Here is a 25,064-nt window from a genome sequence, read left to right as displayed (position 1 = left end):
CAGTGCACGGCCTCTCAAGATCACTCCTTTCACTTTCCAGTTGCCTTCATGAGCCAACTAAACTGGGAAATAAAATAAAGATTTGCCCTGGACCACCTGGAGGTCTTCAGTAGACTTTTTGTCTCACACTGCCACCCTGTGGAGAGGAGAAAAAAGTGAGTTTGAGCTCCAGGGCTGAGTTGAGGATCACTGTGAGTGAATTTGGCTTTAAAAAACGAGTATGTTATCGACACGTGAACTAAAACTGTCTGTTTTAACATTATGAGTATTTCTTTTGGGGCAATATTGTCCCTTTTAAAAATGATTACTGTCCAAGGCTTTGGTGGAGATTGGAGACCTTTTGAATTTTGATTCTTTTTTTGGCTGGTTAGAAAATGACAGTTTGTGAATTTAGCCCATGTCATACTGAAAAACCCTGCATGCAGAGACTTTGAGGAACCCTGGGAACCAGCGGGACCCTTCCCGAGTAATAAATGCACCTCGGAACAGCACAGGAAAATTAGCTCCTGGTTAATTTTTGACCTGGTGTCCAGCGGGGGGGGACACAAATGGAGAATGTTCTGCAGTGTTTGTGTACCCTACCTTTTCCATTTAGAGATCAATCACAGGCTTTGGCTTAGCCCCACTGTGGGGTACCAGCCAGTCACAACAGGCCTTGTGCTGGGAATAAGAGCATCGCTCACCAACGCCGAGTAGAAGGTACACTCATTATATATCCAGGAACGGTTTGTTCCAGAGCTGTGGTTGGCCTTATGGGCTGATCTGGCATTGTTTCTGCCTTCAGTTTTCCATTTCTTCATATTGCCATCATTGTCAGGCCATTCAGGTCCAGTTCCAAGCAGATGCACTTGTTCTGATGGTTCTTTTTGGGCCATTTCTTTTATTTGTGGGGAATATTTCACTGAGTTTATGGATAATTTCATTGTTTGCAAAAAATGATAATCAGTGTTTTACAAATCAAACTTGTGAATTCTATTCTCACAAATGTCATGTAATGTAATTTCATGTTGTTGAGCATTAGAATTTGATTCAAATCAAAACCAAGACACCTTTTGAAAAAACAGCTAAATTTGACCTACCATGATTGCAGTTTTTCATGAGGAATAGCTTGTTCAAATTTCTAACAGTTTGACATCACATTCTAACAAAGACACATGTAAAGATAGCTATTGAACAAACAAGAATTAGGTAACATTTTAGATGAATTAGATGAATTGCATTTTGACGTGTGTAGTAGTGGCCTAGTGGGACAGGAGGCGGACTCGTAAGGGGTCAAGTGTGGGGGGTGTCAACTGTAGCGCCTGTCAAAGCCCATTGAGACGAATGTGATTTGGGGCTATATAAGAAATAATATTTCTGTTTGCCACTGTCCAGATGCCCACTCTGCCACATGATGGCAGCATCAGCCACACAATGATTTTATCAAATTAGCCACACATAATAAAAAGATATACCAATTATGACTATAATTATAAATTGTGCAAATATTAAAAATGGGTTTTTATTCATTGTATTTTTGTATGTTTTATGTCTATAAAATGAAGACTCACTGAAAAATTTAGAAAAAATATTTATGCTTCTAGATGTATATTTGGATGTGAACTTTTTTTTTGGTTATAAAAATGTACATCCAATGTCAGGCTAATCGTATGATGTAATGAGAGCCACCACAAATGGAAACACCACGAAACTTGCATTTGATGTAGATAAAGAAATAACAGCATGCATTTGGTGGATTTCCAGAATAATCTGAGGATTCAGCATCTCTGTGCATCTCGCCTGTCACGCCGTCAGTGCCAGCATTTGTGCGAATATCCTGTTTGCAGGTTCATTCATAATAGATGAGAAGGGACGTCTGGTGTATAATTAACCTACCAAGTTTGCAGAAATAGGCATCCCAGAATAGCAGCACGTTCACTGTGTTAAGGCTGCGGATACCTTAGCAAGCACAAATTTCATGAGCACAGTCAATGTGCCGTGAAATTTAACCTGCATTTGGCAGTGGTAAAAATAGACACTAGCCAATATTTTTAGCATCACGATATCAGGATGCTGTATCTACTGACGTTGTTCAGGCACGGCCGAATCTAATGCCGCCCGAGGGTCGGTGAGACACAGTCCAGATGCATCTTCATATCTGCCTTGCATCAAAACAGAAGTTTATGAACGCGGTTCATGGGCAAGCTCAGTCTGGTGGCATCACTCAAAGTCAGCTGATTAAATCACCCGATGCCTGACGACTGTCAGAAGAAGTGGACTCTCGAAATGGCAAGGAGCACGACGCTGTAAACACGACTGCGGCTCACTCTAGTGTTTAACCAGGACGGGCGAGAGCGAGAGGCTGTGGTCAACACACAGAACATTCATCTCGTCGGTTGACTGGGGCCGTTGCCACGGCGACAAACAAACAGCACGCGACAACCCCCCCCTCCTCCTCCTTCCATCGTGAGCAAGCAATGTCACCTGCTCTACAGGCAAAGGACGGCATCCCAAGATACCACATGATCCGGCCTTGTGACCCCGCTGCCAGTGTCTCTGAATGACCTTAACCATGCCCCCCCCCCCTAATTTATGAACCTTTATTTAATCCCCATGTCCTTGTGATGTATCATCTCTGATGTTCTGAGTGTCCTTACTCAGTCACATAGACAGTTTCATCAAGGTACGTGTGCAGCATCAGTCATGCTTCTCGTCAGGGTCAGGGTCATTGCCAACGTTTAAGCATGTACAGAGAGTATGGGGACGTTTTTACAAGCCCGCCGTGCTTTAATGACTTAACAGTTCCCCGTATTGAAGCCCTGCGACATGCTTTGCTGCTTAGTATAGCCGCTGGGAGGTAATTGTGGACTCCCAGCTATCCAAGAAGACATATATTCTTCCCTGGCAGTTACCCCGGTCACGCTGTAGAGAGGGGAGCAGGGGTGGCATAGTGACCCCCGCCGTAGAAATAGACTGGCGTGAATCATGGCCAGCTTATTTAGCATGGCATATTTACACGTTGCAAGTCAACTCTGACCCCAGGGACATGGCTTTAGAGCCTTGGCCATGCGTCTAGCCAAGTGTCTGGGGTATTCTGGGTCTTCCCGCAGTCTCTGAAACCCTAACCGACTGGGACTGCTGAAAAAAATGTGACTATGCCCCCCCCCCGGCCATTCATGAGTCTAGTGAGGGGCTGAATTTTGTCATTACTAAATGCCTTGATTGACTCACTCCTGTCTCATCCCTCTCTTTTTGTGTTTCACGATCCATTCTGCATCCTGCCAACTGACCCACATAAAGTCTCCCTGTAAAAAACCTTTTAAAAGGCCCTATGGAGGACCGAACAAATGAATGTCTCGGTGAAAAGGTTAAAAACAACGAGGCCGCAAGTGTTTAAACAGCGGCCAGTGCCTTAAGAAAGCTCCAGTTTGACTGGATCACACGGCCACGATGCCGGCACTGTGACCCCTGACCCTTTCACTGTCAGTCACTGCCGGGAAATTACATAATTCTGGCAGAGTGCTACACAGACACTTTAAACAGGGACTGTTTAAATGAGCAAAGCCTGCTGTGCCTTTCAGTCCGTGGTGTTTCTGTTCATGCATTTGCTATGGAAACATTAGGACCGACATTACAGTGGTTGGCCTGGCAGGTACGGAAGCAGACCCGTAATCAGAAGGTTGCCGGTTTGAATCCCGTTCTGCCAGGGTGCCACTAAGCAAAGCGCCGTCCCCTGTCATGGCTGCCCACTGCTCACCAAGGGTGATGGTTAAAAGCAGAGGACACATGTCACCGTGTGCTGTGCTGTGTTTCACAATGACAATCACTTCAATTACATAAAAAAAAACTTAATTGAGTGATAATAGTAATTCTCAGAATCTTTGTGGCTCCATTACAGCAAGAGAGATTTTAAAACTGATCCCTTTTGGGAAGCAATAAGCAGTTACATGTATTGAGAAGTCATTTTATTAGTATCATTTCATAATATCTTAATGTGTTATGGAAACAAGCCTTATTTGTGACTATCTAGTTATCTTAATATTAGTACCACACTTCCCCACAAGGTTGTGTATGACTGAGATATTGCTGGACTGAGATTAAGGGTGAGATGCAGGGAAAGGACATTCAAATATCATTTTTAATATCTATGTACGGCAGTTAGGGCTGTTGTTTGACTTCAGTGACTTCTGGTTACCACCAGTTAAATCCATATCAAGCTAAAACAGAAGCAGGGTCAACAAGGGTTTCTGACGGTTGACTAACGTGGGTGGGGGGGGGTCTCAGTCATGCATCCTTCAGAAGTTTCCACAAACCATAAATAAAAATAGCTCCCGTACCCTTTTATAAATCAAAGTGCGCCCAAAAAAGAACTGGCCGACCAGCAGGCCATGCTGGCCCTATCTTTATAGTTTTATTTATGTCCATCTGTTGACAGCCCCACTTACGAGCTTTCCAGTCACTGTTCAATAGGTCACATATCTGCTGGGCCCGCGGAGCTGGAAAGCAGCGCCTTGGGAAATGGGCTGTGCACGTAAGCCTACAGTGAGATTTCTATCTCTGCTGCTACTACGGCAATGGCTCTTCTCCGGTTCTTTCTGTCCTCTTCTTATTTACCCACCCGGCCTCATCCAGGAGCGGAAACAGCACGTGATTTAGGGGGTCGTGGGATTTCCCTGACTTGTCTTCTTTTGGGGGCTGATCTCCATCTGCCTTGCTGGAAACTGTTGATTATCACAGGATAATGCTGTGGCATGACACGTTTCTGGCAGATGGAACCAATATTAAAAAACAGAAAAAGAGTTTAATCAAATGTACTTTTTAAAAATTAAATAAGCATGTATTTTTTCAATTGAATTTTTCTGTACTCGCCAGAGAAATACAAATAACTTCCCCGACAAGCATACAGAAACATACTTAAACTCAAGCTTTATTGATGAGAACTACTTGAAGTATATGATTGAGTAACAATGACTTATAGATCAAGTTTAAGTAAAAACTGAGCTAAGATATAAAGCGAGGCAACAATACACACATAAGTTTACTTAGGGCTTATTTTAAATTAATAACTTAATCATCCACAATAGATATACAGATATTGGACCCAACAGTATAATTTCAATACAGAATGAAACATATGTGTGAACTGAAGTTTCAGTGTATTTTAGGGATTATGCACCACATAATGACTGCTGGCTGGGAAAGCTGCATGGTTTTGTTAAAAGTGAAACAGGCTATGAAACATCTTTTTCATAAAGCATAGAGCTTTCTGCATCAAAAACTTTCTTAGTGTGTAAAAAAGATGGAAAAAATCCATCGCAGCTATCACCAGTCGTCCCACAGGCACATAAAGCTCAACAAAAGCCTCCTGACAGCTTCTTGAGCCCTGTGTTCCAGCCCTGTAATCCCTCTCCAAGTTTCCAAGGAACGTGCTTGATAAGGTGGACGGTTTATTTTGGAGGAGTCAATCAGAGGCTCAGCTAAAATTGACAGGAAAATACCCGCCTGCGTGGAGCAGACAACATCACGGGCTGGATAATAAAAAAATATAGAGAGGGGTGGAGTAGCGGTAACATGAATATCTCGGGAGCACGAGGTGGATCTTTCCCGCCTCTCTGTGGAATGAATGGGCAGTCAGGCGCAAGGAATGCTGCGGGGAATCTGATACGGACGTTGGTGGTGGGATAATCCTTGTGAGATTGGAAGCTGGTTTAGCTCAAGTGCAGGTTCAGCTCAAAGGATTTGTCTGTTTGTGATATCATGACACTATGGCACCCTTGAATGCAGGTCATCAACACTCAGTCAGTGAAAGTGAAGTGATTGTCACTTGTGATATAGTCAGGCAAATATTACTTAGCTGTACTCTGTATATTGAATGAAGAATGTACAATATACATATATATATGTGTGTGTATGTGTCTTTATACACACACATACCTACACACTGTATCACAAGTGTGTGTGTGTGTGTGTGTGTATGTGTGTGTGTGCGCGCGTGCGTATATATATATATATACACATACACACACACACACATTAATAGTCAAATGTTATTTCATAGTTGTGTGTCTATTTAGCATGTGTTATTTCACCAGTTTTGTACTGTAATGTAAAAAATGCAAGACCAATTAATGATTAGGCGTGTCCAACTTTTGTCCTGTTAAAACAAATGGGACAATATGAAATATCTGGATCCTTGACTTCATGTTTGGTTACATGTCCTACTTGTGTAACGTAGCCTGGAAGAAAGATCCTGTCTATGAACACTCTGTTTCGGAAATGTTCCCTCCACCCCGCTAAAACCCAGCGAGGTAGGAGAGGGAAATTTTGAAAAGTCGTTCTCAAGGGGGACTGTGCCGAGAACAGCAAGTACCGAACACAGATACAGTACATTATATTCAGTTTTGGTCTTTCGTGAATGTGGCACCCGAGAGCTCCTGCTGACTCGTGCTGTCGAATCCACAGGTGCCGACCTACTTCAGCGACAATGGCAGCATTACGTACCGGAGGGCTGCCGAGCCAAAGCAGCAACACAGAGACAAGGTCCAATCGAAGCTCCCTTTACAGTATATATATATATTTGTATGCCATTTTAATGGAACAGTTAATATTTGTCTCACACTGTCAAACATGAATATGAAGTATGACCTGACGGTGCTGGGAAAAAGGTCCCTCGTGCATTAAGCAAAGCCAAGTGGCTCCGCAAGAGAGGGGGTCAGTAGGGCAGGGTGGGCACGTTTAATCCCGGGGGCTCACTGATAGGACAGCTGAACGTGACGGTGGAGATGAAGGGTGATGCGGAGGGACACCTACACCCCACAGGACCCCTTCCAGACGCTCTGAATTTAGATCAAAGGCCCAGGGTGGCGTGTGCAGCGTTAGGGGCTTGGCTGTACCGAGAAAGGTAAGTGTGTCACATAACTGCAGAATTATGAAAACATGGTTGCGTTTCACCGCGTGTTTAGAGACAGAAAGCCCCGCACATGCTGCAAAGAGTGAGTAGAAGGGCTGAGAAAAGGAACGTCCATGCGAGACATGCCCACGCATGCACTCATCTGAGCGCTGACTCTGAACTTGTGACCCCGCCTGCTCCCTCTGTCACAGATCGTCCTTTCCCGTGGTTGCTGCGTGGGTTGAGACTGTGGAGCCCGGTGGGATTGCTCCATTCACAGCAGTGCCGGAGCGTGTTGATGTTTGTGGATGTTTCTATGGAGCAGGAACGTATACATGTATCTGTGGCGCGCACGTCTCAGATAGGGATTTGGATAGGGATTTGGCTCTGTGGCCATTTTGTGGCAGTGGTGGCCTAGCGGCTAAGGAAGCGGCCCCATAATCCGAAGGTTGCCAGTTCAAATCCAGATCTGACAATGTGCCACTGAGGTGACACTGAGCAAAGCACCGTCCCCACACACTGCTTCCCGGGCGCCTGTCATGGCTGCCCACTGCTCACTCAGGGTGATGGGATAAATGCAGAGGACAAATTTCACTGTGTGCACTGTGTGTTGTGTATCACATGTGACAATCACTTCACTTCACTTCATTTTCTGTATACAGCCTGGCATCAAAGAGATCATTTCAGCTATTTCAAATCTCATAGTAGTTCTAACGTAGCTCAATTTGATTCAGAAACTTGAACTCATCAGTCCCAAACAAGCGCTGATTAAATAATTAATAATATATGAATAATTTGATATATACTGGCTTATCTATCAGGCATAATCATCAACATAAAGCACATTTTCTCTCTATCTGTAATGATTATAGCATGGTTGAAGCTTTTCCATATTGAATTAAACAGAGAAAATAAGAGTGTCCCTGAGCAAGACACTTCAGGGGGACTCTGGATAAGGTCGTCTGGTAAATGCCATAGATGTAAATGAAAAATATAGAAACATTTTTCTATGTTCAAATTTATACATTTGTATATATTTAAAAAAATATATGTTTTTAATTGGAATTAAATCTGCGCCAAAGGAATTGGCCTACCTGGCGTGACCCCCAAGAGAAAACCTTTCCATCTGACTAAACGTACAGCCCGCCACCCACTCCAGCCCCCAGTCACGACCATTCTTCTGTAAGACCAGAGCTTGCCGTTGTCATAGAGACCAAGATATATTTACTACTACAGTATAATTAAAAATACACGTACAATGCCCTCACCATGAGGTTTTAATACAATTAAGGTGCACTAATTAACATTGGCATTAAATTATTTAATTGTTCAATTAAACATCATTTTACAAATCCCCATTTGCAGTAATAATTTTAAATATTTTTTTGGTCTGTTTTGCGGATTTGTGTGATGAATTTAGTAACGCCTCTATGATTGGAAGACAATTTTGCTGCCATTTTCTTTGTGTACGGGGTTAAAAAACTGACGTGTGTGTGTGTGTGTGTGTGTGTGCTTTGCCTCGTGTGATTGAGTCCTTTCAGCAGGCGGTGAATCACACAGCCCTCCCCTGCCATGCAATCGCCCCACTATCGCGTCAGAACAAAGAGGGGGGGAGAAGCTAGATGAAGAAAAGGGTTGATGTCACTCGGCTCAAAATGAATGATAACAAGGTAAAAATGGCTTTAAATGGTAGAGAGTTTTAACTCTTCGTTGCCCAGTGTCTGTTGGCTTTGTTACATGGAACGATGCTGGCGTACAAATCGCCGACTGTGCCCTCTGCTCTGTATGAAGTGTGCGTGGGGGAATCTTTTAAAAGAACACACTGCACACAGCAGCCAGACGGATAAAAGGACCGGACAGCGGACACGTGACCGCGTTATTAAAATGCACCCACGGGATCAACTGTCCCTCGCCGAGGCCAACTTGCTCCGTCCACCCGCTCATCATCCAACATAATGGCATTCTCAGCGAGAGCAAGAGCGAACCATCTGCCACACAAAACAACAGGCCTTCCAAACACACACACACACACACACACAATAGACATCAGTGTTGGCGGGTTTATTTTTCCACTGAACAGACACAATCCTATGCCTTGATGCAATGATGCAAAAGTCTGTTCTGTTAGCAATGCCCTCGGACAGAAGCGCACGCATTACACAAATGTCTAAAAATAGCACGTTGACAAAAAAAAGAAAAGAAAAAGGAAGCTTAACTGTACGGATTATGGGTTGAGATCATTATGAATGTGAATATCAAGATATAGACTAAATTGTATTATAATGCACTTCTTTTTACAAAAATCTGGTTAGGATTAGTTTGGATTAAGATGTTGACGTCAGGTCATCATTATTTGGGTATGTTTTATAAAAATGCCCATATTCATATATGAATTTTGACAATGTCGTTTTTAGAGTGTACTGTAAATGCAATGGCAAAATTATGTCCTATTATTTTCCCAGATACCTGTCTTTAAAAAAGTACGTTGACATATGATCAGAACTTGACTTCCCGACACTTCATGGTCAAAGACATGATATGGGTGATTTCACTTTCAAATGATTTTTCCTTGCCATAGAAACTGAAGAAGGCATGAAAATAGAACATGCCACCTCTGAGTGTTCTTCAGTGATAATTGGCAGGAATGTACATCTCTTCTGTTCAAGGATCAGACCCTGTTGCTAAGTGAAGAACGCCTGAAGTGCTCTTCACAACCTGGCCTACGGGTCGTGAGGGGAAACGTCAGGTTTAAACGGGTGAAATGAAATGAAGCAGATCTCTGTTTCTGGCCAATAAAAAAAAGGACCCAGTCCAAATTCTGAACGCCGCAGCATGTGAAATGTCACTGTGCATGATAGCATCACCCGGGGCTTTGAGTCAGCGCTTCCTGGGTGCATCAGCAGCCTCGCTGTTTGCCTCACGCCGCTTCTGAGAAATCGCTTCGGTAAACAGTGGACACTGCTCATTATTGTCTGCCGATCGTCTTGGTAGCCAGAGCGCTCCGTTACTGACTACTAGGGGCAGTGGTGGCCTAGCGGTTAAGGTGCCACTGAGCAAAACATCGTCCCCACACACTGCTCCCCGGGCGCCTGTCATGGCTGCCCACTGCTCACTCAGGGTGATGGGTTAAATGCAGAGGACAAATTTCACTGTGTGCACCGTGTGCTGTGCTGCTGTGTATCACATGTGACAATCACTTCACTTTACTTTAACTGACAGCCGCCCATGGTCAAACCGAAGTCAGAGCTTGTGTTGGGAATCAGAAGTACAGTTTCATGAGGGAAGGATCGTTTGCCAGGCTCCGTCATGCTGCAGTTACTGAAACGGAGCCATTTCAGGCGCTGACCCCACCGACACAGCTTGTGCTGCGTATCTCCAGACCCATCATTAAAAACATTTGCACCTCCTGTGGAGAGTAAGTGGCAGTAATCACATGGATCATAATCTGCCAAGAAGCGGGTTTAAATTTAGACCAGACCTTTATGTCGGGATGGGCCGTGGCTGCCTGCTGCTGGGAACCTGTTGAGGTTGAAGCTGAGACACTTAAACTGTGGTTAATTGTAGACTGGACAACTTCCAGTTTCTACACCCAATCCAAACCTACAACTGTTGATAAGGTATCAGGAAGCATACGTTTTTTTTTTTCAAGACGAAAAATCTGATATACGCAGTACTCTGCAAAGCTTTCGGTCAGTAATGAAACTAAATAGAGTTTTGTTCATCTTCCCAACAGTAACTCTGAGATTGTTCACAATGGGACTGTCTAAAGGTGTAAAACACATAAATAATAATGACTAAGCAGTTAAAGTGTCAATAATATTAATGTTAATATGTAAAAATGTGCACCAAAAACTGGGGGTTTGGTCTCTCCCAACTCTCCCAACCATCCCTTTTTATAGTGGTAGTAGTCTAGTGGGCAACACCCTCACCTATGAAGCAGAAGACCACAGTCACATGTTCAAACCACACTTACCACCATTGTGTCCCTGAGCAAGACACTTCACCCTGAGTAGGGTTGCCAACCTTCTTAAACCCCAAATGAAGTACAGAGCAGCTGGACAACAATAATGGAAATCGCAAGAATCCACGCATTTCACAGTGCAAAAGAACACTACTGCACTTGCTCCTTTTCTTGAAATAGCACTAAAACCACAAATGCAACAGACCCTGTAAAAGGTTCTGAACTAAACCAACCACTGTCACTAACTTTCCCAGTTCTCAGCATTACATTGGACATTTTGCAGGACATACATTTGTGAAATATGACCTAGGCTACTTGTTCTGAATGCCTATTAACAGGCTGTAAAAGTTTAGGGGTGAACAAAACCTTCGGTAGATTTCGTTACAGTAGCAGAATAACGCAAAATAACTCCAGGGTGCCTTTTCATTGGTGGTTGTTTTGCATTTTACCCATACACAATGCTGCTGTTTTCTGATTGGCTGCTGTCTAAGGCTCTTTTTGATTGGCTGATATCTGACAGGCTCTAGGACCCATCAGAGATGCACTTGTTTCATGGTGAGGTGCTACTGTTCCGTGGTCTGAGAAACAAGGCAGACGAGGCTGTAATTGGAATACGGGACTGGAGCTGGCCCTGAAGGGACAAATCAAAATCACCCACGTATCAGGACGTCTCGGACAATTCAGGGCGGTTGGCAACCCTAACCCTGAGTGTCTCCATGGGGACTGTCCCTGTCACTGCTGACTGCAAGGCGCTCTGTATAAGGGTGTCTGATAAATGCCATAAATGATCTCCTACAAGCAAACAGTCTACAAATGGAGAGCAATATTGGAGAGTAAAAATTGAGAAGAATAGGAGAACAGAGTCTCTTTATTTACACACATAATTGTTTCATGAAAATTATGAAATTGTAGATCTATATTTGGTGTTACGTAAAACAAAATAGCTTGCAGCTTACAAAAGGAGTGCTTTTTTGCTGGTTACATTGGTGCCTAAGATTTCTGCACACTACCCTTTGTATCTAACATTAACTGATTTCTACTTTGCTTTTAATATTGATATATTCCAACATCCAACAGATTGTCCATCCCTTCAACGCTGATCGTGTATTAATGATATGTGATAGGTCTATTTCTGAAGAGCTTTGATCCAGTAGCTATGTCAGCAGCATCCCGATAGCATGCCACTGTCATGATCCGGTCCGGAAGATCCGCTCCGGTCTGGGATTCGGGCCGGATCGTGACAGCTACCCCTTCAGTGTTGCTGTGAAATAACCAGTAGCATTGGGGGGTGTAAAACAGACAGCTGACTGACGGCTGAGGACGGTCGTCATTCTCACACGTTCCCCAGCGGATGTGTGCGCGCTCAGCGCAGTCCCCAAACATGTCCTTATCCATTATTCAGAACAGCTAATGAGCTTGGGCATCTTGTTAAGCCAGTGTTTCAGGATGATGGTGTGACGTGAAACTTTCTGCGTTCAGTGGAGGGGGAAGGTGGGGAGGGCCCCGATCGGACGGCTGCCACTGATCGCTCTGCGGCGCCTAATTGGATTTCCCGCTCGTCCCGCCACAGGATCCGTGGCAGGAATGTGAAGAGCATGACACAGGGAGATTACAAACGCATCAGATCACAGCAATTAGCGGCTCCATTGTGTGAGGGGAGCTTCTTCTCTTTGGCTGACTGACCTTTGCGCGCCTCCTGTCACCTCGCCGCGCTGTAAACAGCAAACGATCTTTTGGGGCTATCAAATGAATAAAGACAGGGTTCCGCGGCCATGCTTGTTTACTTATTTATACAGAGACAGAGACTAAACGCTTGCTATGAATAGCCTGTGGTGTTAAGTGTGAATGTCCACCCGGCTGGCAGCGGCGATAGCGGCGCTTTCTCACCCGTCGCACGGCCCGCCCCTATGCGGCAGCACGCTGAGGTCAGCTTCTACGACCTCAGCCTGGGAGCCCTGCTGAAAAGCATCTATTCTGAGAGCCTTTTCATGATATCATATAAAAAAACATGCCCTCAGTTATGAATAATGATGAGGCAAATCACCTAAAATAAAATAAAATCAGATCCGACTTTTTTGATCTCCCACCAAGGAAAAAAATTATATACATATAACAAATAACAAAATATTATAGAATATAAAATGGAGATAATTATGAACAAATAATTGACGAAATTTAATGGAGAATAAATATATAATTATAGACCATAGAAATACATTAAGAAGAGCCAAATAAGTGAAAGTGAAGTGATTGTGAAACACTGCAGCACAGCACCCGGTGACACAACAAAATGTGTCCTCTGTATTTAACCATCACCCTTGGTGAGCAGTGGGTAGCCATGACATGACGGATCGGGATTCGATAACGGCAACCTTCTGATTACGTGGCCGCTACGTGGCCAGCACTGTATAAACATTACTGCACATATGCAGTGCACAAAATTACACATAATAAGCTGTCTGTTGTAAGGGGTCAGCAGGTTTGGCTTAATTTCCCACCAAAATAAATGCATTACCTAATCTGGAAATTATAGATGCCACTAATTAGGCCTTCGTGGATTTCCATGAAATGATCGTGGTTAGATGGCTGAGAAATCTTGAACTTTGACCAAAATCACAATTGGAGCAACCATTCAGTGCCACATTCCGTGCCATGAAGATGAGGAAAATCTTCACTAGAGGAGGTGACGTCATCTACGCCCAAACTTGAAAATGGGTCTGCCACCTCTGTTGAGGTGGCTTCTTTTCCAGGTGATTGCTGGCATAGTTTGGCTCCACAGCCAGCTTAAAACGTTCCGACCCTCAGAGGGTCGAAACAAGGCCAGGGTGGTTAAATTTAGAGCTCTGCAGCAGCTTAACCTTCACCCGGCGCGGCCACGTCCGCTGTAATGTTTCACGGCGCTCTTTTTCCTCCGGACTGAGCTCTGCGTCCATTCAGCGCCTGTCCTCCCCTCGCGCCCCAGGCGCCGCTCAGCCATGTGCACCTATAGCTCTCGCCGTCATGTGCGCTTTGTGTTGTTGTGTCTGTTCGGGTGTTCACGTGCGTTCGAACACGTGGACCCGTTGCAGTCCCCTTTTCTATATTTGGCATCGTGTAAATAATGTGATTTATATTTGGCAACAGAACGTCCTCATTTTCCACCACGCGCCGCTGGAGCATCAGAACGCCTGAATAAGCTGAATCCTTCCACGCTTTTTGTAACCCCCTTTGGAAGGGAATCCTGGGAGACCGGCTCACCCAGCTGCTCACCTGTGCGGGGAAGGGCTTTTCCAGTGAATTATCTCCCACGCTGGACTGGGAGGTACAGCTCACACCTGCACGGCGAGTGGGGGAGGGGACTGCCGTTAGCATCATGGTCATTCATCAGAACGCAGGGCTATTCGTAGCCCAGCTGGTTTTTACATGGCCTACCTAGGTCATGCCGGGCACGTTCGGCAGTGTCTTCATCTTCTGACGTCAGGTCCACCGCTGCTTGAAGTTCCCAATTGAATGTGGCATTTTGGAGCGTTGAACTCGCCATAGTGTGCATTGAAAAACATCACAGTGCGGATACGAATGAAATACACTGATATTTCGGAATGAATGATCTCATTTTTGCCTGATTTATTGTTCTGTAAAATGTAATTACAGTCTCCATGTGGCAGAGAAAAAGAAAACAAAATTAACTAGGCATTAAATTAAATGCCTTTTTATAATCACGTCACAGGAAATTACGCTCTTGCAGGAAATGTATACTTATAGCAGATAGTTCTGAGTATATAAAAAATATGTTTATACAGCGTATTAAAATTTACATTCAGCTCTGAACATTAATGCACACCTCATCATTGCAACTCTGCACTTTTCATTTACAATATTTGTTGGCAAAGAGTCATAATCCCAGGATTACTGGTTACTTGTCATAAAAAGATGGGGCACAGAGTGTTGCCCTTTCTCAGCTGCCACTGGAACAATACAAAAAAGCTCAATGAACACTTTTTAAAAATATTTAATTCCAGACACCCGCAGGAACACATTCAATATGCCCAAATCACGTCTAAGTGACTGACAGCTACAAACACTTGTTTATTCATTCTAAAATAAATCCTATTGTGTTTGGCAGTGACACTGATAGGGTACCGTAGGGCTAAAGCGAGAATTTAAGTGGCACCCTCTCCTGGCTCACTTTGCTTGGTGGTTTGGGGTTCTGGTACGACATCCTTGTGAAAACAACAATCAGGATAATTCCTGTAAAACACACACCAATGGATCAGTATTAATGTACTCCTTTATACCTGGGTATGATATATTTATTGTCTCTGGAAGAATGAAGAAAAAAAAAACATTCCTACAGTTTTATTGTTGTCATAGAGAAAATGTAAAAAAAAACTATCCATCTGTATCATAATTGTTATTAATAGCATGAGGTATTTTATGCATGTTTTTTCTATATTTCTTTTGTCCTTTATCCAGACTTGGGACCTTCCACTTTGGACCTTTGGAGTTTGATGCTAAATTAATGTTGAGTTACAATACTAATGAAATATTATAACATGGTTAAATTAAATATATTATGCATCATAATAACTATCAACACTGCATTTTTCATAGGCAGAAGTGAGGTCCCTCCAACGCACAGTGGTGGGATCATTGTTTTAGGATTTGTATACAGTGATCATAATCTGTAAAAGGTTTAATGTGTTTTTAGCAAGGCAAGTTTTAACACAAAATTTCCACCGCATAACTTTATAATGTATACATTTACATTTATTTTAAACACCAAAATAGACCAAATTTGAAGAATTGCTCATACATAGAAAGTAAAGTATATACGATTATTTAAAAGAAAGTATTTTCACCCTCTGCTCATCTTACCTATGACTCCTAGGGTGCCGAGCAGGATGCCCACAGTGGATTCTACCGTGGGCATGCCCTGCAGCTGTTTGGCGGCTGTCCTGCAGTTCCCCCTCACGTTACACGTGCACACGGTGACTGCGGTCAGAAAGGCAGACGGCACAGCAGCCTCAGTGACCAATCATGTTCATTTCATACACATTAAAGAAGAAGAAAGAGGTTAAGGGAGCGCAGCGCATCTCTGCCATGGCCACGGCATCCCCATGTGTTGCACCTTGACCTCAAAAAAGGTTGTTTAAGCACACTGACCCAAAAGCACACCCATATACACACAAATCTACAAGGATTATGTGATTGTTGATTCAATGGGAATACTTTGACAAAGAACATTATGTAACATCGGACAGTGGTAGCTGCTGTACCACACAACTTAATTTTATAAACCTTTGGCCTCTACCAAGCAACTTAATTTAACCAAATATGGACTGCAGACTTGATCACGTGCCCCTTAAAAAAAAAGCCCAGATAAACCTGCCTTAACCTCATTTCTACGGCAGGCAAAACAATAAGTGTATCGGTTACAATAGCAGATGTCCTCATGTAAACCTGACCCTGGGCTATGCTCATAAGATACTTCCAGACAACCCTTCAGCAATGCAGCCTCAGCCATGGAGCTCCTTAACTTTAAAAATTAGAACATAATATTAAGGTACAAACGAGAGGAGGCTATTCAGAATATCAATTATAAAAGAAACAATTTAAACTTGTCTTGAAAATCAGCAAACTTATTATTCTTTTATTTCTTCTTTATCTTCTTCTGTTTTTTTTTTTTTTTTTAAACATAAACACATAAATATTTTTTTTCTCCGTCACATTTTCTCTCTGCATCACCTCTCAGTTTTTGAGATACATTCATGAAGCTATCAGGGATTGAACATTATATTTTTTAGCTGTACGTGTGTGCTTTTATAAGCAATATGATATTCCACTTTCTCATTATAATTTTTTGAATTTTATATTTTCCCCATTGACATAACATGGGGCCATTTTTGAGTCGCTCTTACGTTGTCGCTGTTCGTGTAATTCACACCAATTATCGTAGTGACGTACTTCCAGTTCAATCATTATTTTTACCCAAAATTATTTGTGAACATTGAAGTGAATGGGAATTGGCCTTCCAATATTTGGTCGCAATATCCGGATTGTGCGCTGCTGATGTCAACCATTGTAGCATACTGTAATCGCTCATCACAGCATCGTAAATTTAGCACTTAAAAAAAACACATTACATCTCACTGCACGTCGATTTTAATACACGTTCATGATCTAAAACGTTTTCAGATTATTTTTGATTCATAAAATTATTTTAATCGTTTTCCCTGCAAAGGTTCGCCTGGCATAAACTTCCCCTGGGATTACGAGCACCGGCACAAGGTCCTTCCTCCTGGCGCCGAGACGCGTTTAAAACGGCAGACGACAAGACCACAACATTATTCACAAGTGACGCTGTCCTGGTTATGTAAAAATTCAAATGCATTACTGTGTGTATAATGTGTGAATATCAAGTTGTCACAATAGCCAATCGGTTACGTTGCGGGTCTTTGGCTCCAGGGACCTGGGTTCCAATCTCAGTTTAAACACGTTTTTTTTTCCCTCACTATATTACATGTCAATGCACAAGGTCCCTTAAAATCATTTTCCACATTTGTGCATGTGCCCAATAATTTTCCGCCGTGTAACGCAGAATATGACGTTTGTTTGTTTTTTCTGTAGTCCGATGCAGCCAAAGGTGTTTATGCTGCGAACAACATCGACTGCAGCACGCCTCTTTTCACAGACGATTTTCACAACATCCGTGCTTTCGCGTTGTCCCTCTGTCAGAAGTGTGAACACAATTTCACAAATTATAATTTTGCACAGTAGTTATTCAGAAATGCCAGTGACCCATGGTGCTGACACACAGAAACGTGGTGTGTGTGCGCTGAGAATCTCATTAAACAGGACATCACGCTCTCTTGGTTGTAATGGCTGCTTGTAACCACGATTATGAACCAAGCTGGAGGTAGTGCATTGTAAATATCTCTCCCCTTCCTTTTCCCTTTTTGCATTTTTTGTTGGACCCTTGGCCCAACAGTTCTGTAACTTGTCTTTTGCGCAGGAGGGCCGAGTTTGGATATCGCTTCAGACATTTTTTTCCTCACTGTATAAAGGAATATATACAGTATGGGCCAAACGTTTGGACACACCTTCTCATTCAACGTGTTTTCTTTATTTTCATGACCATTTACGGTGGTAGCTTCTCACTGAAGGCATCAGAACTATGAATGAACACATGTGGAGTTATGTACTTAACTTGTACTTCTAGTTTCTTCAAAATAGCCGCCCTTTGCTCTGATTACTGCTTTGCACACTCTTGGCATTCTCTCAATGAGCTTCAAGAGGTCGTCACCTGAAATGCTTTTCCAACAGTCTTGAAGGAGTTCCCAGAGGTGTTTAGCATTTGTTGGGGTCCAGCTCACCCCAAACCATCTGGACTGTGTTCAGGTCCGGTGACTGTGGAGGCCAGGTCTCCTCTTTTTGTTAAGTACATAACTCCACATGTGTTCATTCATAGTTTTGATGCCTTCGGTGAGAATCTACCAATGTAAATGGTCCTGAAAATAAAGAAAACACATTGAATGAGAAGGTGTGTCCAAACTTTTGGCCTGTACTGTATGTATGGACATGATGTCTTCAATTAAAATCAGCAGTAATGGGCCAATAAACATTCATGAATTAAACAAAAACATAAATCTGCTATAGTTTGTGTAATATCATTAATGTCTAATCTTGACCTATTGATTTTTGAATGTAAGCACTTCTAATTGCAGTAAATGTTGTTTTCCAGAGCTTTCACCATTTCATCTCACTGTATACTTTTATTAATGCAGTGGGCATCCATGAAAGGCGCCCGGGGAGCAGTTTATGGAGATGGAGAAGGCACCTTCGGTAAAGGCTCCGCCTCCTTACCAGCTAGGCCACGCCTACTATCTAGAATCTTACACCCCTGGCTGGCTGTTACCTGGCAGGCTGATGAAGGTGCTGCGGGGCGGGGAGCTGCTGTCGGAGATGGTGAAGGGCACCGTGTAAACCTCTGGGGCCAGATTCGGGGTGTTCAGGGACAGGTTGGTGTGAGTATCTGTCAAAGCAGAGAGGAAAACGTCTCCATTTTACATGAACATTGGCCATTTACTGCCATTTGCCGAGAGTAGCGTTCCGATTAGACAAGTTGTCATGATGAATCAGTGCTGTTGGGACAGCCTTGTGTGTGACAGCTAAAACGTCTCCAATTTGGGCTCGAGACTGACAAGAACATGGTCTACAGACAAGAACCGTCAGACCTCAGCTCCAAGCTGAGCGCCAAGACGAGTCCAACTGGATGTTAAAAAAAAGCACATTCTTGATTTAGTATCGTTGTTCAATAATAGGTTCCTGAGTCTTATGTTACACACACAAACAAAAACACATTTACGCCATAACCTATTTATTTTAGTCATGTTTTACACAAATGATGAGAGGCCAATTTGTACGAAATGCAGTAAAGAAGCCCGTATTATGCGTTTCAGATGTTGCCAATGATTGTAAATGTCGACCAGAGATGTGAAGTCTGCTATCTAATCCGCGTTTGCCTGTGTGACGCAAAGGTGGCACCCCATCCCGTAAACGAAGGACTTGGGCCGACTTGTAATCTGTGGTGAAAGAAGCCCCTCGGACTGACACCTTTCATGTGGCACTGGCCTTAAAGTGCATGAAGAGATTCAGACGTCACCGAGGCCGGGGTAAAAGGCCCTTATCGTCCCCGCTTATCATCGCCGCACGGTCTTCCAATCAGCACGTTAACCCGCCAGGGTCACCGATTGAAATGCTCAGGGCCGGTCTAACTGGGTCATTATAATAATAAACTACAGTGGAATTAATAGCATCTGCGTGTTGAAGGGCATGTCTGAATGTGTGCGAGTCCATGTTAAAGCAGGAATTCTGAACGGGATGAGACTCAGGCTCGCCGGTTTATGCGGAATAGCGTCACATCGCTGTCGTCCCGTCCTTATTTATTATGTTTTTTTCAGAGGAAAATTGGGTCGAAACGAGGAGATGAGGCGGAAGGTGCAATTGGGCAGCCGGTGACGGCAAATTCACATTTAGCCTTTTCACGCCAAAGGGCCTAGCTGTGACATCACAAAAAATAAACGGGGAGGTGTTTACCTCGGGCCACAGGCGGAGACCTTCACTTCCATTAATAACGGCGTAGATGACAGGGACGGCATTGGGGGGTGTCAAACACCTATTCAGCTCGGAGAATCGATAGCGCTGAGCACCTCGGCGTATCCAGCGGCATCAGCCTGGCACATTAGTGACGCTCGCGGCGACAGGAAGAGGGCCATTACACTTATTACCGAGGGGAGGCGAGGAGGGCGGGAGAACAATTTCCTCCGAAGCGGCTCGCTTGCGCAGTCCCTCCAGGACACGTGAACTTACAGGTACATCCTGGACCCACGCAGAGAGTCTGATTCTTTTTTCCCCTCTTTTGTATCTATATTAGGACACTGCGAGCGCCAGGGGCTACACCAACCTTAACGTTAGCTCTTAACGTCACCGTGGCTCTCGAACCGGATTGGCTATTCAGCTCGTGACACATCAGTGACTCTTTCAGCGACCCGTGCACTTTAGAACATCCATTGCTGGCCTTCAGGATAAATGGAGGGTCGTCTGCACGTGTCCCTTTATTGCTTTTTTCAGTCGAGTCACCACGCCCCATCTACGTGTCCCACTGAACCGTTCACCCACCACAGGGTCATCACAGAGGACGTGCTTGTGCGGAGCGAGGGGTGTCATATGTGTGACGCAGGTGTTGTGAGGTCAAATCGTGGCTTGACGGCACTGACGGCACTGAACCACCGAATATAGATTCTTATTTTGACATCTACAGCATTTATCAGACGCCCTTATCCAGAGCGTCTTACAGTCAGTAGTTACAGGGACAGTCCCCCCCTGGAGACACTCAAGGTTAAGTGTCTTGCTCACAATGGAGGTAAGTGGGGTTTGAACCTGGGTCTTCTGGTTCACAGGCGAGTGTGTTACCCACTAGGCTCCTACTACCACCACCGCTCAGGTGTTTTTTTAAACACCTGATACGCCGCTGCTTAGAAATACGCAGCCGGGTTTGTTTTTTATGATTTTTAAGTCCCAACAAGCAATTTCAGGTCTGTCCAATTTGCCAAGACCGAGCACAAGGTCCTGTGTCCTACCTTACGTTCACGATGAGGTCAACAGGCAACATGACCCCGTGGGACCACATCTGTTAAAAACAGTGTATGACATCCAATGCACTGCCTCACATAAATCCCCCATAGAGAGTTCTGACCTTCAGAGCAGTCTGGTACTTACACAGCGGCCTAAGGTTTGATGTATTCCCAAAGGGTTAAGGGATTAGACACAGACAAAATCCTTTCAGTCATACCCACCATTGATGGGCGTGAGCCTCCAGTTGTGCCGCACGGTTGCGTCACTGCTGAGAGAGAAGTTGAGCCGGCCGCCATGTTGCGGCCCATCGCTGTCCCTCGAGGCCAGCACCAGCGCCTGGTCCTCCCAGCGCGGCGTGCACAGGTACTTCCAGGAATAGTCGCCCACCAGCACGGGGCTGTTATCGTTCACGTCCAGAATGTGAACGGTCACCAGGGTTGAGGCAGACAACGAGGAGTTTCCTGTTTAATGAGAGGAGGTGACAGGAACAGGAAATGGTTAGTCACATTTGCCACAGTTGGAGCTCGCACATGTTCAAGGGCCGGGATCGTGAATGCTGCTGTATGCGTAATCAAAGATTATCCATTAATCCATCCCTTTTCCATGACTGTTTGTTAATGAAAGGCTAATGGTACATTTTAGCCGCAAGGTAGCCATTCACTAGCCATTCAGTTTCCTGTCTGTATAACCACAATAAGAGACTAAACCTGGGAATATGTATTAAAGTGGATGTGGCGGCCTAGCGGTTAAGGATGCGGCCCCGTAATCAGAAGGTTGCCGGTTCGAATCCCGATCTGCCAAGGTCAAACTGAGGTGCCACTTCAATGCTAAAATGTTGGGTGTGACAGATTACTTCTTTTTTTTTTTAAGTTCCAGTGCGCACTCATTTTGGTCAAATTTTCATAAATTGATCTTGTAACAACCAAAAAAATGTTAAAAGAATTTCAGGGCATGTGCCAAAAGAATTAACCCTTGAACTCTCCAGACACACATTATACGTATCTATTCCCTGCAGTTGCAGTGTCAAGAGTGTGTAGTTACCGAATAATAAAGAGGAGCGGTCTGTGATTCCTGGGCGACCCTGGGCAGGAGATAATCTAGAAAATCCATCATTCCTATGGATTTAATAATGTTGCCCGGGTTTTGAAAAAGGCAGCGTGACATTTTGGCTCCTGACATTTGGTTTAGTTGAGAGCCGGCCAGGGCATCCATTAGCGGCCCCCAGTCCAGCAGTCCCGTGAGTTCCGTGAGTTCTCGCACAGTTGAGCGTGCCAGGGATAAAAGAGCTACATGCTGCCCATGTCTCTTGCCTCCAAAGCCGATATGCCTCTATATTTATATGCTGCTATCAAACTAAATAAAGCCACCGGCTTTGAATCACAGCCCACGGCCCAGCCCAAACCTCCCCAGTCCCATACGCCTCTCATAATCCTGGCCATCCGGCGGCCGCTGGAATGACCGTTCTCTGGAACTGAGCCAGTGAGGCGGAAGCAGGTGAGTCTCTTGGTTAGGATGAATCGCTCTCATGCTTCACAAGGCTTCTTGATTCCATGCTTGTGTGGAAAGGGGGCGGGGTGCTTCTCCGAATCCCCATGACTCACTGCTGTGCCGCTTAAGGCGCTCTGTCACATCCTACATCTGGTCTGAAATTGTCAAATGAGAGCTTCCTGACATCGTGGCATTATGAGATCTGTCATGCCATGGTTCTCCATAGAAAAGGAAGCTAAATTGACCGGGAGGAAGTCTGAAGAAAAAGTTGTTATGGGAGATGTCTGTGTTCTGTGACTTGTACGTTTTTCTTACGTCCGTCCTCGGCCACCACCTCCATGGTGTATGTGCTGTTCTCCTCGCGGTCCAGGGCCTGCACTGTCTTCAGCTCTCCGGAATACTTGCCAATGGAAAAGTACCTCTTTGTATCTCCTCTGAGACAATATCTAAAGGAAAGAAGCAAAATACTCTGTAATGCGGGGGTAGTGTCATCCTTTTGTCTCAACGTATCACAAGAAATACCATTAGACTGCCACGTGAACAAATGTGGAGTTATGTACTTCACAAAAAGTGGAGACCTGACCTCCACAGTCACCGGACCTGAACCCAATCCAGATGGTTTGGGGTGAGCTGGACCAACAAGTGCTAAACACCTCTGGGAACTCCTTCAAGACTGTTGGAAAAGCATTTCAGGTGACGACCTATTGAAGCTCATCGAGAGAATGCCAAGAGTGTGCAAAGCAGTAATCAGAGGAAAGGGCGGCTATTTTGAAGAAACTAGAATATAAAACAAGTTTTCAGTTATTTCGCCTTTTTTTGTTAAGTACATAATTCCACATGTGTTCATTCATAGTTCTGATACCTTCAGTGCGAATCTAACAATATAAATGGTCATGAAAATAAAGAAAACACACTGTACTATTTGTAAGTGATTCAATGTAATGAAAGTGTAAAATGTGACTCACTCACTTGATAAGCCTTGTTTAACAATCAATATTTTGAGCCTTGGCGCAAAATCAGATTTTGAAAACTGGTCCATTTTGAGGGTTTATATTTGAAAAGTTTTGCATCATCTTACCTGATTGGATGGGAGTCGGGGTCGTAGCCTCGAATTGTTGCGATGACCCTTCCTGGCTCCTCCCCCTCCCTGATGGTAACTTCGTAATGGCTCTGCGACAGCACAGGGCCCTCGTTGACGTCATCGACGAAGATCGAGACTGTTGCCGTGGAAGCAGGTCCATACCGCCCTCGGACCAGGGCTACAGGGTTCTGAGCGCTGAGGACCAGGATGTACTCGCTCTCCCGCTCGAAGTCTAAAACCTGAGCACAGGTTGCCATGGGAGACGAGGGTTCATATGGAAATGTCACGGAAACTTCACTTGGGCTATTGTGCTCTGATTGACGGCTATTTTTACAGCGATGTAATTACCACTTAAGCACCTGGAACATTATTCAGGTTAAGGGACAGTTTCTTTTTTCTTCACGTCATTGTCGAGGTGCTGACACTAAATGCTTGACACAGAACAAGATCTTCTTCTCTAAGTATAAAGGTGTCTGAGGAGCAGATGCCGAACGATGCTGATTTCCTGAAGAGACGTCGCCTCCAAACGACACAGAGAGCGGGAGGTGTAAGGTGTTCCTCACAGGCTGTTCCAGCAGGACCAGGCAGAACCAGGCAGGGAACAGAATGGCCTCAGGGCAAATAAAAGTCCCATTACGCCACCAAACGAGGCTTCTCACAAAGCCACCAGGCTCTACACGCAAGCTGTTGCAGGGCCAAGTGCGCATTCAAGTGTCAAACAGACACCGAGGACCCCGTCCACGCCACGCAGACCCAGGAGGTCAGGCAGGGGCTGACAGGAATAACGCTGACAGCTCGCCTGTCAGGCTGCTGCTAGCAGGCTGAAAAGTCACAGTCCTACAGAGAGGTGGCGGGGCGCTCAGGACGAGGACTAGCGTGACTAATGCACTTGACTGGAAGTGTGGAGGCTCTGGTACTTATTCCTTGAAAACTTCTTTCTGTTGTCATTGTTCATGCTAGTGGTTCCCGCCTTTCTGCTCACTAGGCTTACACTCACTAGTTCACTCATCAGAATGCGTGAGTTGGAGTGCTCATAATCTGCAAGCTTTGGTTTGTGGTGACCGTGGTCCAGAGATGTCTATGGCCACTTTCACGTTTGCATTGGTCCGAATAATTTTCCTCTTGGTTCGGCTTCCTTTCACACCAGGAGAAAATCCAAGCGAACCAAAATGCGTCGCTTCACATCACGCGAGAGCTTTCTCTCTGCCGACTGGTCGGACTTATTGACGAAAAACAACGAAAATGAATGCAGGACGCAGATGACGGTGAATTTTACCCATAATTTGCTGTTCTAAAATCCTGTGATTGCGTCTGGTCCTGTTTTGGTTCGGTACCAGGCGGACTGCACCAGAGTTCACGATTTGATTCGAATAGAGGCCACCTACGAAACAAACCGTAACGAACCGGGGGAAATTCTTAATTCAACCGCACTAAACCCTGTAGGTGTAAAAGCATCCCATAGCGGAGTGTTTGAATCGTCCAGAGTGAGGAAGTAGGGTGTGTGAGAGCTGCCAATTGTTTGTGGGTGTCAAGAAAAGGGCCTTGGTGGTTCC

General features: G+C 44.5%; 1 protein-coding gene across 3 annotated transcripts in view; it reads right to left on the bottom strand.

Annotated features, from left to right (window-relative positions):
* Window positions 1-14,431: 14,431 nt before the first annotated feature.
* The window catches only part of cdh16 (cadherin 16, KSP-cadherin), a 30,304-nt gene continuing 19,671 nt past the window's right edge, over window positions 14,432-25,064 (bottom strand). For 2 of the 3 annotated variants that reach the window (XM_028956725.1, XM_028956727.1), the window contains 7 exons: window positions 23,509-23,750; window positions 22,746-22,876; window positions 21,164-21,403; window positions 18,724-18,840; window positions 15,684-15,800; window positions 14,995-15,056; window positions 14,432-14,773 (listed from right to left, as the gene is read on the bottom strand). In XM_028956725.1, the coding sequence (XP_028812558.1) occupies window positions 14,729-14,773; window positions 14,995-15,056; window positions 15,684-15,800; window positions 18,724-18,840; window positions 21,164-21,403; window positions 22,746-22,876; window positions 23,509-23,750 (954 nt within the window). In that variant the 3' untranslated portion in view covers window positions 14,432-14,728. Of the gene's footprint in view, window positions 15,057-15,683; window positions 15,801-18,723; window positions 18,841-21,163; window positions 21,404-22,745; window positions 22,877-23,508; window positions 23,751-25,064 lie in introns of all 3 variants that reach the window. The other variant, XM_028956726.1, reaches the window with a different exon arrangement.

This window comes from Denticeps clupeoides, chromosome 16 (genome assembly GCF_900700375.1).
Source record: "Denticeps clupeoides chromosome 16, fDenClu1.1, whole genome shotgun sequence".
In the NCBI taxonomy this organism is placed as follows: Eukaryota; Metazoa; Chordata; class Actinopteri; order Clupeiformes; family Denticipitidae; genus Denticeps; species Denticeps clupeoides.
This window is presented reverse-complemented; position numbering and strand designations above follow the sequence as displayed.